At 36.1% G+C, this 12,706-nt stretch overlaps 3 protein-coding genes across 4 annotated transcripts; all 3 read left to right on the top strand.

Moving 5' to 3' along the window:
• The first annotated feature begins 552 nt into the window (after positions 1–552).
• On the top strand, positions 553–2,170 carry LOC122824465. The gene is made up of 4 exons (XM_044105192.1): positions 553–772; positions 849–957; positions 1,456–1,530; positions 1,616–2,170. Exons 1-4 carry the CDS (start codon positions 568–570, stop codon positions 1,842–1,844), a joined length of 618 nt encoding a protein of 205 aa, XP_043961127.1. The 5' UTR covers positions 553–567; the 3' UTR covers positions 1,845–2,170.
• Positions 2,171–5,086: 2,916 nt separating this feature from the next.
• LOC122824466 (putative protein TPRXL) lies at positions 5,087–7,211 on the top strand. Its single transcript, XM_044105193.1, has 4 exons — positions 5,087–5,228; positions 5,312–5,420; positions 6,297–6,371; positions 6,481–7,211. The coding sequence occupies exons 1-4, from the start codon at positions 5,174–5,176 to the stop codon at positions 6,857–6,859; spliced, it is 618 nt and encodes a 205-aa protein (XP_043961128.1). The 5' UTR covers positions 5,087–5,173; the 3' UTR covers positions 6,860–7,211.
• A 2,252-nt stretch (positions 7,212–9,463) lies between these two features.
• LOC122824481 (C-C motif chemokine 2-like) lies at positions 9,464–12,271 on the top strand. Of its 2 annotated transcripts, XM_044105217.1 has the most exons (5): positions 9,464–9,521; positions 10,085–10,260; positions 11,629–11,755; positions 11,825–11,883; positions 11,973–12,271. In XM_044105217.1, the coding sequence occupies exons 2-5, from the start codon at positions 10,188–10,190 to the stop codon at positions 11,999–12,001; spliced, it is 288 nt and encodes a 95-aa protein (XP_043961152.1). In that variant the 5' UTR covers positions 9,464–9,521; positions 10,085–10,187; the 3' UTR covers positions 12,002–12,271. The 2 variants fall into 2 exon arrangements, with proteins under 2 accessions (XP_043961152.1, XP_043961151.1); XM_044105216.1 differs by lacking the exon at positions 9,464–9,521 and having other exon boundaries at positions 9,847–10,260.
• Positions 12,272–12,706: the final 435 nt, after the last annotated feature.

Genomic DNA, 12,706 nt, shown 5'->3' with positions numbered 1-12,706 from the left:
TAAACCTCAGAAGACACTGAGAGCAACTTCCTGAACAAAATGTAGCCGCATCAGATTTTAGCGGTTGTTATTGTAGCATTTCTCTTTTGTTTTTGGTAAAAGACTAATAATCATTTCTCCTGCTAGTGCTAGGTTAGCACCTTTGTTTTGGTTGTGTTTACCCAGAATGCATCTCTCTATGCATTCGAACCGCACCAGAGTTCCCTTCAACCGAACTGAGGCCGAGGTTTGTAGGAGCAGATCCAATGTTACCCATTCACACCTCCCCAAATGAACCGAACTGTTTCAGATAAATGAACTGGAGTTGATTGAAGCGGGCCGAGCCGGGCTTGTGTGAACGGAACCATAATTAAGTGCATTAAAGATGTTTTGACTTTTGCCCAGCCTCCGGCTCAGAGACTCCTTACACCCCCTCACAGAGGAGCTCCCTATTTTTGACTCAACTTTCCGAATGAAACTTTCTGATGAAAGCGTTTCCGAACAGTAAAACTTTTGGGTCGTTTGGTGGAATTCCCCTGAAGTCAGCATCTCCTTCCTTCACATGTTCAGAGCCGAAGGAATCGGAAGATGACTAACCAGGGAGCCACTTCTGCTTTCAGGCCGTTAAGTAGAGGCGGCGTCCGTCCAGCCGTCAGTTCACAGCAGAGGCGGCTGACCAGAACCAAACACTTTCTCCACTTCTTCCCTCAGTCAGTGAAAATGATCCGGTTTGACGGTCTGTTGAAGGCGGCGCTGGTCACCGTCGTCTTGGTGGTCGCTTCTGGAAACGCAGGTGAGACGGGTTCAAAATGAAGCACTTTCTTTTTTTGCCTTGAATTGGAAATGACTTTTTAAATCTTCATCTTCAGATGAGAAGTTAGCCACTTGCTGTGAAAAACTGAACACAAATGAGATCACAGAGCCGATCCTGGGATACCTGTTCCAGAAACCCAATTATCCGTGTATCCGGGCGATCATGTGAGTATTTTAAAACTAAAAACTAAAGAGCTGCAATGAAATGAGAGCTTTAATGAGAGAATTTTATGCTCTTTATTCAGAATATGCTAAATAATTAAAGGAGATTCAACGCCGCAAAAACATAAAATCTTAAATATTTTTTCTCTACTTTCTAGTGAAAATATTATAATACTTGAAATAAGATTAAATTAACTTAAAAGTAACTTTTGAGCAAGAAATAAGAGTCTAAGTCAATGATTTCTTAAAATTGTTCCACTAGCAGTTATTTCACTTATAAACATCTTATCACAAGTGGAGCTAGTGTTTTTAAACCAACATTAAGGGTTTATTTACATAAATAAGCTCTTATTTCTTACTCAAAAGTTACTTGTAAATGAAATTTGTCTTATTTTATGTGATTTAAGATATTTGCACTAAATCTAGACGTAAATACTTGGTCAGATTTTAAGAACCGTCATTGTTGGATTTGTATAAAACGTGGATCTGTTTTCCCTGCAGCTTTCAGACAGAACGCGGTCTTTACTGCAGTCCGATGACGGCTCCCTGGGCCAGAGAAAAGATCAGAGAGATCAGGTTCGTCTAAAACAAACGCTCCTAATGTCGCTTGTCCTTCTGTTTTACTCGTCTATAATCTGTATTTCTACGTTTCCTCTAACAGGGCAGCGAAGGCAAAGAACGCGACCACTTCCTCTCCACCAGCCGTCTCCCTCCTCTCCATCATAACCTCCACCACCTCCGCTCCGCCTCCCTCCACTCTTCCTCCTTCCTCTTCCTCTCCTTCCTTCAGCTCTGGCTCCGGGGTTTCTTCCGGCGATTCGTTTTCTGGGAGCGAGGAGGACGAGAGCTTGGTGACCTTCGTGACCTCTGCCTCCGGCGAAAACAACTGAACATGTTTCATCAACACCGGAGCAAACAGCTTAGTTATATTGAATTAACTTAGGATTTTTAGTTTCTTTCATACGTTAAATTATTTATTTGGTAGACTTAAATTTGCTGTTCTCATACAGTGAAGGTTAATATTTATTACCTGGTATATTTATAAACATTTGGAGTAACTTATGAAGCAGTTTGGACATGTTGAATGTTTACTCATTTAGTTATTTGTGGAAATATTTGGAACTTAAGAAACTTGAATGCTTTAACTTTGTACTCTGAAGGAAACATCTGGGAAAATAAGAACTTTATGCATTAATAAATATGATTTTATATAAAATATTTGTTCATTTTGGTTTCTATCTCATATCGTCAGTAGCTCGTAGGTTCAAATCCCAGCCTGCACTGCAAAAACACAAAATCTTACCAACTATTTATTGTCTAGTTTCTTGTGCAAATATTTTAGTGCACCTGAAATAAGACAAAACTCACTTACTAGTAACTTTTAACAAATTATGAGAGCTTGTTTTATGTACATTATGTCATTTAGATAAAACTAGTAAATTTAAAGAGTTCTAGTTAAACTTGCAAAAACATTTTCCCTCACAAAAGGTAATTTTCTCAAAAAACAACATATTCAGAGCACTAATTAAGCCAAAACTGTACAAAATATTTTTACAGTTTTAGCCAAAATCCATCAAGTTTAATAGTTTTAGATTCACTTGGTTCAAATTCACTAAAGAAATGTAATGCTGTTGCACTTTGGGTGATAAAAAATTTACTTTTCTAAATAAGAAAATAACTAGTATTTGTTTACTTGCATCTTTGTCTAATGTATTTTAAAAAAGTGAAATGGAAAATCTCAGTATGTGTCAAGTTTTTAAAATTGAGTAATCATCAGAACAACTGCCTATTAAAATAATAATTGCAGCTCTAAAAATCAATCAATCAATCAATCAAATTGTATTTGTACAGCACATTTCAAAGTGCTTTACATCAAATCAAACACAAAAACACAATGCAACAGAGAATCAACAATAAAAACACAACATAGTCAGATTCCGTCAATAAATTTGCAATTGATTACATTTCGAATACAAGTGGGTTTTTAGTTGAGATTTAAAGGAAGTCAGTGTTTCAGCTGTTTTACAGTTTTCTGGAAGTTTGTTCCAGATTTTTGTTGCTTAGATACTAAATGCTGCTTCTCCTCGTTTGGTTCTAAAAATGTCTCAAAGTTATTTAAAAACGTAAATTTGTCTTAAATACAATAATCACAGGTCTTAAGTTTTGCTGTGACACGACTATTTAATCTCTTATATTCAGTGTAGTAGAAAATGTTTGAGTTTTGTGCAGAAAACTGCGATTTGCGACTTGAGGCGGTTGTAGCTACGGCTAACTAGCTGCTAATACACTTGCTAGCTAGCTAGTGAGCTCTTTTTTCGACTGGCTCGCTAATGTTGCTAAACCGAACAATGCTACATTCATTCTGTGTAAAATATATATATACTTATATATATCGAAACAATTTCCTTTTCTACATTTCTATCAATATGAAGGTTATTATACAGATTTCATTCATAATAGTGTTTCTATACCTGAACTCGGTACCGTTGGAGGTGAAGCTCTATGTGGCATTAAACAAACAGGAGAATCCACCTGCTGTGGCACCGTTCGCTCTATAGAGGGCAGCACTGAGAAGATAAAGTGGATATAAACAAATTCACACAAAAATGTTAAAATTTACACAGAATCATAAAGATAGAACCAAAAATAATCTATTAGTCAATTTATCAGCATAAAAGTTGAGTTGGGAGTTAGTCGTATGGCAGTTTGTTCATATATTTTTAGCTTTGTTTCCGTCATCTTTGCTGTTACAACTGAATTTTCCCACTGTGAGACAACAAATGATATTTTACAATAATGATTAATGTGTGAATAATCCTGACTAACAGGATTGCTATGGTTTTGATGTCTATATGTGTTCAGATATGAATGTTGTGGCTTGTTTTTGTGTCACTGGGAGGGAAAACATTGTGACTCTGTTGCATTAAGTCATCCTGAGACTCGTTGCTAAATCTGTTGAGACATAAATGCAATTTCCACAAAACAAGAACATCCTGACCTTAAAAACTTCCCTGTTTTTACTTGTTTTCAATCTGAATTTAAAACATGTTGAACCAAAACATAAACCAATTATTAAATAATGTTTCTTTATTGTAAGCAAATATTACATACTCTACCGTTGGTGCAGCTAAACTTTAGTTAAATTCGTTTTATACGTTTTTGTGAAGTTGAACAATGCATTTAAGTTGACTTCCCATTTTAAAATATCTATATTTTAGTTTATTGCCCTTGATTTTTATACAATAAAAATAAGTTTTAGATTCATTTTGGGATTTTTTTGTATTATTTATTACTGTTCCTTTGTTTGTGTTTTCTAACCAACGTGAACCAGAGACCCACGGTAAAGAAGCAAGTGAAACAGGTTAAAACGTGTTTTTTTAAAATCAATATAAATATACTATAATCAACACTAAAAAACACCAAATATATCTTAATATTCATTCATATTCCTGCTCAGAAGCTAACATCCAATCAGCACCAGGCATAATGAACGCAGCTCCTGGATTGGCTGATTTGGCAGCCGATAGCGTAGTAGCTTAAATATTTCAGCTTCGCATTTTGTTTTGAATATTTTAGATATTTCTTACAAGAAAAAATTAAAATGGGTAAAATTTTATGCAAATATTTTGACTTTCATTGATGCGTTTAACCCTCCGCCGCAAAACACAAAATCTTACAAAGTTTTTTGTCTAATTTCTAGTGAAAACATCAGTACACTTGAAATAAGAGAAGCTAACAAAGAACTGTAGAGGAGCTTATTTTAAGTCAATAATTCCTGATTATTCATTTATTCATGGCAGATTATTTAACTTACAATAAGATGTTTTTAGTGAAATCAAAACCTTGGTAAGATTGTGTTTTTGCAGTGCGTTCACAGGTGAATCCACAAGTTTGTGTCTGAAGTTAAATTATAGTTTTGCCATCAGGCTGACCTCTTCTTTCCCAGGGTTTCCATGCACCCACACAGTTAGAAATAGGACAAAAACTGTAAATATAACTTTGTCATTTTGTGAAATCATCTACAAATCGTCATCTGAACTAGTCAGACGTTGAGTTGTTGCTGGATGACAAGCAGGAGCTGAACTTCTGCTTTTCTCAGATTAATAAATAGAGGTTTTCTTCAGAGGGATGTCAGTTCACCATCAGCTCTCTGGAGGGGAAGTGAGACGACAGAAATACTTTCCTTTCTATTGATTCTCCTTTTCACTGAACCATCAACATGTTGAAGATCGCGCTGCTCGCTGTAATCATGGCCGTTGTTTCTGCAAATCCAGGTAAGGGCCAATTTTAGCTGAATATTAAAACTAACGTTTATTCCTGTTAAAGATTAAATATTAGATGTTTTTGTTGTTCTCAGGTGAGAAGTTGTTTAGCTGCTGTCAGAAAGTCAGCAGAGCTGAGATCAACGAGAAGATAATAGATCTTGAGATCCAGCGGCCGAATCCTCCGTGTGTGAGAGCGGTGATGTACGTACTGCAACGTTTCTGACTAAAACGGGAACACGTGAGACGACAGCTTTCAGGATTCTGCTTTAATTTACAGCAAAGAAAATAATGGTTTAGGGCTGTCCAAAGTGTGGTTCGGGGGCCATTTGTGGCCCTCGGACCGATTTTGTGCGGCCCCCGACTGCTTTTGAAAATGATACAAATTTGTCCTGTAGATTCAGATGGAGGCTTTTAATTTGTAATCAGGGTAAAAATGATAAAATTTCTTACACAGAAAAATGTCAAATTGAACAGAAAGGATTTATCTTTTAATAATTAAATTTGAACAAAAAGTAAAACCAAGTTTATCCAGAAACTTTTACCAAAAGGCCAAATTTCTTTCTTTTTTTAAAAACACTTGGCTAAATATAGCAAACATTTTGAGACAAAGTGACCCAAATTCTGTTCTTATTAATTAAAATAAATGTATCCAATAAAACCCAAAGAAATGTAAAACTGGAAGTATTTCCTTTCTTACAGCAGACATGCTGGATCTGCTGCGGCGTTTCAGAAAAAAAAAGTTCATTTCTGACAAAGATTTTGAGAATCTCAGAAATCTAGAAAAAACTTTTAAATTTTCAACAACAAAAAAAAATATAGAATTTTTTTCAACATTTTCAAAAATATTGAAAAAAATTTGTATTTTTAAATTTTGCTAGAAAATATCTGAGATTAATCACAAAATTTCAGACATTTTTAAGTTAAAATGTAATTATTTTTTCTTTCTGCTATCCGGTTTGGGATGTACAGGAACATCAGGTTACTTTATTTGGTTTTTTATTTTATTTCATTTTATTTTTGGCCTGCTTCTGGGTTTACAAAAAGTTTGTACACCCCTGACTTTTCTTCTTTCTGCAGCTTCACCACTCAGACGGGGCATTACTGCAGCGACCCTCTCGCTCCCTGGGTTTTCCCAAAGATCCAGGAACTGAGGCCAGTTTAAAACCTGAATTTATAATAATTTAAAATAATTTAGAATTAATAACATAAATTTTTAACTTATAAAACTCATATTTTAATGTTTTTATTGTTTTTCCAACAGGAGAGCCAAAGCTCAGTCGTCCACTCCTCAGGTTGTCACTTCGACCCCTCCTTCCTCTTCCTCTTCATCTTCATCTTCCTCTTCATCTTTCTCGCTGCTCTCCATCGTTTCATCCACCGCTGCCCCTCCTTCATCATCGTCACCTGGATCGTCTCCATCATCTCCATCGTCTCCATCATCTCCATCGTCTCCATCATCTTCATCGTCTCCATCGTCTCCATCGTCTTCATCGTCTCCATCATCTTCATCGTCTCCATCGTCTTCATCGTCTTCATCGTCTTCATCGTCTCCATCATCTTCGTCTTTCTCCTCCTCTGCCTCCACTAACGCAGGAAGTGAGACGTTTTCTGCATCCAGAGATCAGAAGAGCTGCAGCTGATGGGAAAAAACAGAAAATATATTTCATTTATTTTTCTGTGTACAACTAAAAACTAAAGATAAGAAGAATGAAAGAGTAGAATTAAGCTAAATTACGATTCAGATTAAATATTCCGTTTTTCAGTGTTAATTTGGTAAAAGTTATTTATTAAAGTATTTCACTGTGCAGGTTGAGGACAAAATATATTTATATTTATTTACAAAGTTCCAAACAGTTTAATAAATGATAAAAGTGTCTGTAAAATATCGTAAGCTATCTGTCTACTTTAAGGCATAAATGTTTCACTCTGAAGTAAAACTGTAAAGGTATAAAGATTGTTGTTAGAAATAAAAATCTCTAATCTAAACCTCAATGTTCGGTTTTCTACATCGTGATTCATTTTCTGAAAATAAAAATCCAGATAAAAGTCAAAGTTCAAAGTTTGATCAAACATTTTTACGGACAAAAATCATCAAACTTGATGTATATAAATAAACTTCAGTATATAAATAAACTTTTCTAAATCAGGACTAAATCAACTTCATGAGAAATTGAGAAATCTGGAAAGGATCAGGTCAGTAGGAAGAGGTCAAAGGTCAAACTAACTTCTAACCAAAACGCTCCAATTGTTTAAAAGACAATCCAACCAAATATTTAATGTCTGAGTGAAAATCCACCCTAATGTTTTGGTTCTGTAGTAAGGTGGTCATCTTGAGTAATTATGAGCAGTCAGTATTTTATCTGAGTAAATAATGGGAGGATTCCTGAACGAGACGTCAAGCTAACAGCAGCTGCTGCTGATTCACAACTTCCAGAGCAACTCCTGATGTTTTATTGTTTTATTAGTTTTAAAATAAATTAACAAAAGCACCAGGTGTTTTTCTGCAACAAAGTACAGGAGGAATTTAATCCAAACAAGTTTGTGGTAGAATGAAGTAATTTTACATTTAGCAGGAAGTTTGTTTGTTTTTTAACGAAAGGAGAGAACAGTTTTCACTAAAACATTGAACTGAGATATTTGCTCTAGAAAAGAAATGAAAATAGTTGGTAATATTTTGTGTTTTTACAGTGTAGAGTTAAATGCATCCATGAAGGTTCAGGTTTGAACTTTATCAGCTTCCTGAGCTGAAATCCACCGAAAGTTTCGTTTTAAACTCAGAAAGCGATTCTGTTTCACAGCAAACAGCATTTTAAGTTGAGAAACCAAGAGACATTTCTTAAAATGTTTCCATTTTTGCAACTTGTTACATCAGAAGCGTGTCGACATTTAGACTCAGGATGTTGTCTAACTTAATGTTTTCGTTGAACTCGGCCTGTTTTACATGTTCCAAGTTTTAAATTTCCTCTTTTTCTTGCTTTAAATCTGACAGTGTCTTCAGCATAATGACTAATATATTTCCTGATGTCGATCACGCCGAGTCACGGTGAAATCATTCAATTTCTCCGCATCATCAGTCACATGATGCATGATTCTGCAGGATGTGGAAAGTTTCCGGCTAATCTTCCATTCTTCAGAAGTTGCCACCACTTCCTGATATAATAATGCAACGCCTGTAATAAATATTGCCTGGCGAGTTATTATGCTTCCTTCAACAGGTTAGGCTGAGTTTATGGGCTACAGAACATGATTTTTACATTTTTTGTATGAAATTATTCTTAAATAATGAGATTTTATTCTGGTCAGCTCATGTCAGAATGAGCTGTTTTAGGGTTCTGTCACTTTAAATCTAAATAAACTGCTGTTGGCCACGCCCACAACTCCACTTTTACAACCACCTGTCAAATCAGATGCAAAGAGATGAACAATTATACAACCACACATCTTTGAATGTGTGGTCTCTGAATGTGGCGGACTTTTGAAACGGCTCATTTTCCAGACACTAAAAAACATGAACTCACTGCCAGTAAAGGTCTGGATGATTTTTTATTTTTTAAAATCTCTGGTTGTTTTTTTTTTAGAAGCAGCAGAAACTCAAAGTGGAAAATAAAAACGTGTAAAAACTGAGTTTTGCTTCAGATTCTGCTGCTGTGTTAGACGTGTGGGGAGGTGAAGGTTTGCCGCAGAACGTTACGAAACATAAAACTTTAGTCTCTGCAACATCGTTTTTACCTCAGGAGGAAACGGGCCGAACTGACCACAGCAAAAAGTTTCAGTTGTTTCTCCACCAGCAGAGTTTAACATCTTCAGACAGTTACAAAACTTTTAAAATCCTGCAAGAAAAACAACTAAATATACAGCTACGTACAAAGACTGGCTCAGATCATATGTGTTCAAAGGGCCTAGTCAAAGTACAGGCCTAAATCTAATTGAGAAACCTGGAACATGATGAACACTTTTCATGTTTTTATTTGTAAAAACAGACGTTCTTTACGTTTATCGGCTCTGCTGTGTGTTGTCACGTTAAAAACCAGCTGAACAAATTTAGATTTGTTGCTCTGGAACAAAAGGTTTGAACTTCTTACAGCGACTGAATGTGAAATTCATGTGTGACTTCCTCTGCAGTCAAAACAGGAAATCCTGAAACTGTCAAATCATAAATCATACCGTTATCCAAACTGTAGAGCATGAATCTGAGCTGGATTTAAAAACAGTGCAGGACTCAAACACTTCATTTCTGACGGCGATGTGAACATGAAGGAATCATCAGAAACGTTTACGACTGTCGACATGAAGCATCATTTGGTAAATAATGACACTTTTAATGTAAAGATGCACTAAAATGGTCGTTAAAATGCTCAACTTTGCATTATTTGGTAAATAATGACACTTTTAATGCAAAGATCCGTTAAGAGTTTAATTATTTACTGAATGACGCTTCATGTCATCGTCATGTTTGTCTCATTTGCTCCCCTTCAATTAAAATGTTACCCAAATCTTTAAAGGTTTCTGTTTCTGCTCTGATTGTAAATGTGACGTAAACGTCACACCTGCTGAAAACGAGTCCATTTAAAATCTAGTTTGAGATTTTTTTGTGTAAATGTGAAAAACCAAACTGGTGACTATCCTCAGCGTTTGTGTTTATTATAATTAGCCGTCAGGTTGAAACAGAAATCCTGTCTTGTTGCGGCCTGTGAAGTTGCCACCATGACAAAGCGAAACAGGCGACGTGTTTTCTGACGACGTGTGAAGCCGTTTCTCAGAAACATGCCACTGAGATGAAGCTCGTGGTCGGAGGGGCGAACAGGCTCTGATGTGAGGGGCGGAGGTGAGAAACAATGACCACGAAACAATCACACAACCTGCAGGAGCATGAAGACATGAGCGTCACGGGGCCCACAGGGGCCCCACTGATGGTACCGATAAATACCAGACCGGAGATCAGCCGCCGTCAGTCCGATCCATCAGCTGATGATCAAAATGAAGATCCTGCTCCTGCTGCTCCTCCTGCTCGCAGCGTGTCCATGCAGCCACTCCTCTGCAGGTAGATATTCCTGCCTTTCATCCATCGGGTTCAGACACTTCAGCTTATTAACACAGTGCTGCTTGATTTACTGCTGCAAAAACACAAAATATTACCAACTGTTTTTGGGTTTTGTACTTGAAATAGGACCAAACAAACTGCATGTTTTGTGTTTTCTGCAAAGCAGATTTTTGATGTTTTGGCAGAATCTCCTGCTAGAAACCTTAAAATGATTCACATGCTCTTGTCCTGAACTGGAAATCTTAATTAATGCTTTAGTTTCATTTGGATTATTGTAATGCATTCTGCAGAAACCAAAACTCGACCGGTTGACTCTGCTGCCGATGCATCGACTCCTGGGATATTTTCAAATGTGTTTTAAGATCCGATACCCAGCAGATACAGGCCCGTATCGCGATACTGATACTTTTTATTGTTTCCGTTTTATATGCCATGAAACTTCTGACCTTTAGGTATTTGACGGTGAAGCAGTGACGTGTTTTGTTGTTGACTTCCCATCCACAAAATGTGGACGAGGCTTTTAAAAAGTTTTCAAAGAAATATCAACACTATAAACAGAAACAATAGAAGAACAAAACAAATGTATGTCCATAAACAAACAATCATCAGAATAACTTCATAGTTGGAATTACAGAAATAAATCTGCTTAATGAAAAGATGCAACTTTAACAAAACTGAAGTTTTTTAATAAAATGTTTTTTTGGCTGAATCGATGTTTGTGACAGAACTCCAGATTATTAACCTCAGTCTGGAAAACTCTTCATGAAAATACTGCCAGGCGACGTCTGTTATCAAAAAGAGACTCTCAAAACGTCATCTTGTAAAGCTTTCTCATTTACTACTGACGGAAACGACAAAGAAGACAAAAGGAAGGGGAAGGAGGATGATGGTGCTGCATGTTTTCTAAACAGTTACTCATGTTTGATTTTAATTATGTTTCTCATTTAATGGAAACGCGGCAAGTGAGAAATTGTGTTTTTTGGATATTAGTGGGATATTGACAAAGTTTTACACACATTTGTAATGAAAACCAGTAAAACCCAGAAACAGGTTCCAGTTTATCATGGAAAAATGATAATCTATCTTTGGAAGATTGAACCAACTCACTGCAAATCCTTAGAAAGGACAAGGCAACAGTAGGAAAGAACAACAACCCTAACAGGAAGATTATTACTATTATGTATTTTATGTCAATATTAATTAATTATTGACCTAAAAAAGCTCCTATATCTTCATGAAAAGTTATTTTTATGTCATTTTTGTCCCGTTTCAACAGTAGGAAGATATCTGCATTAGAAACTAGAGAACAATACTTGTTCATGTTTTGTGTTTTTGTTGCTTAAACTCTAATCCCTTTTCTGTTTGCAGGTCATTTTCCGACTGGGAAGAACCGGCCGTGTTGCCTCCACGTCTCCAGGAAGAACCTCAGCAGTCATGTTGTCGGGTCGGTTTTCCATAAGCAGTCGGCCCGGTTTCCCTGTGTGAGAGCCGTGATGTGAGTTCACTCGTTTCATTTCAACACGCAGAATCACACCAGAACTAACGATCCTGTTTCCACGTCCAGATTCTACACAAAGAACGGACCCATATGTGTTCATCCCAGAGACTCCTGGGTCCAACAAGGTACTTTAGCTCTTTACATGCAAACACATGAAACAATGCATAGTTTGTAAATTAACTCTGATTTTCACTTTCCTCTTTTTTCTTTCCAGTCATTGCCAATATTACAAAGAAGAAATAAAGTCAACATGAACACACTGTTGGACTTGCAGCTTAATTTCTTATATTAATTTTCTTCTACATGAAAAATAAAATATTTATTTGACTATTAAAATTGCTGCATTTGCTTTCAACACTTAAAATAACTTTATTTTTCCATACTCGTCTCATTTTTGTACTTTTGCATTATGAACTTTCCCTGTGAAATGCTTTATGAAATATAAATAAATTTGCTTACTTATTCACTCCAATTGTGCTGCTGAGAATTAAATAAATATATTTTTGTCAATAATTACGAGTTTGAACATTTTTACACTAAAATCTTTTAAAGAGAACCAGAGAAGAAATGTAAAAATAACAGTCAAAATCCAGGACTTTACTGCCATCTTGTGGCCAAAGCTGGAATGAATCTGAAAAACGGCGATTGAATTAAAAAAACGTTTGAACTTCTCAGTGAAATCCTGATGAAGCGGTTTGGTTTTAATGCACTGACCAAAAAATAAAGTTTTATTTAGTTATAAGTGTCTAATTATTAGTAAATATAAACTGGAAATGTGTTGGAAGCTACATGAACATTGTCTGAAACACGAGTCAGTGACAAACATCAGGTACTTTGATGCTTGTTTCAAAGCATCAAACGTTTGCTTCATTTCTTTTCTTTTGACAAACATTTTGACCAGATTTTACTGTTTAACGCTGAGGAAGAGCGGTGAAGACGTCCCGGTCT

Source organism: Gambusia affinis, linkage group LG21 (genome assembly GCF_019740435.1).
Source record: "Gambusia affinis linkage group LG21, SWU_Gaff_1.0, whole genome shotgun sequence".
Classification (NCBI taxonomy): domain Eukaryota; kingdom Metazoa; phylum Chordata; class Actinopteri; order Cyprinodontiformes; family Poeciliidae; genus Gambusia; species Gambusia affinis.
This window is presented reverse-complemented; position numbering and strand designations above follow the sequence as displayed.

What these genes read in the sequence shown, in the direction of transcription:
- LOC122824465 (XM_044105192.1), top strand. Translation starts at nt 568, where the DNA reads ATGACTAACCAGGGAGCCACTTCTGCTTTCAGGCCGTTAAGTAGAGGC. An exon ending in GGTCGCTTCTGGAAACGCAG is followed by an intron (nt 773 to 848) that starts GTGAGACGGGTT and finishes CTTCATCTTCAG; the next exon opens with ATGAGAAGTTAGCCACTTGC. An exon ending in CCGTGTATCCGGGCGATCAT is followed by an intron (nt 958 to 1,455) that starts GTGAGTATTTTA and finishes TTTTCCCTGCAG; the next exon opens with CTTTCAGACAGAACGCGGTC.
- LOC122824466 (XM_044105193.1), top strand. Translation starts at nt 5,174, where the DNA reads ATGTTGAAGATCGCGCTGCTCGCTGTAATCATGGCCGTTGTTTCTGCA. An exon ending in CGTTGTTTCTGCAAATCCAG is followed by an intron (nt 5,229 to 5,311) that starts GTAAGGGCCAAT and finishes TGTTGTTCTCAG; the next exon opens with GTGAGAAGTTGTTTAGCTGC. An exon ending in CCAAAGATCCAGGAACTGAG is followed by an intron (nt 6,372 to 6,480) that starts GCCAGTTTAAAA and finishes TTTTTCCAACAG; the next exon opens with GAGAGCCAAAGCTCAGTCGT.
- LOC122824481 (XM_044105217.1), top strand. Translation starts at nt 10,188, where the DNA reads ATGATCAAAATGAAGATCCTGCTCCTGCTGCTCCTCCTGCTCGCAGCG. An exon ending in CCCTGTGTGAGAGCCGTGAT is followed by an intron (nt 11,756 to 11,824) that starts GTGAGTTCACTC and finishes TTCCACGTCCAG; the next exon opens with ATTCTACACAAAGAACGGAC. An exon ending in AGACTCCTGGGTCCAACAAG is followed by an intron (nt 11,884 to 11,972) that starts GTACTTTAGCTC and finishes TTTTCTTTCCAG; the next exon opens with TCATTGCCAATATTACAAAG.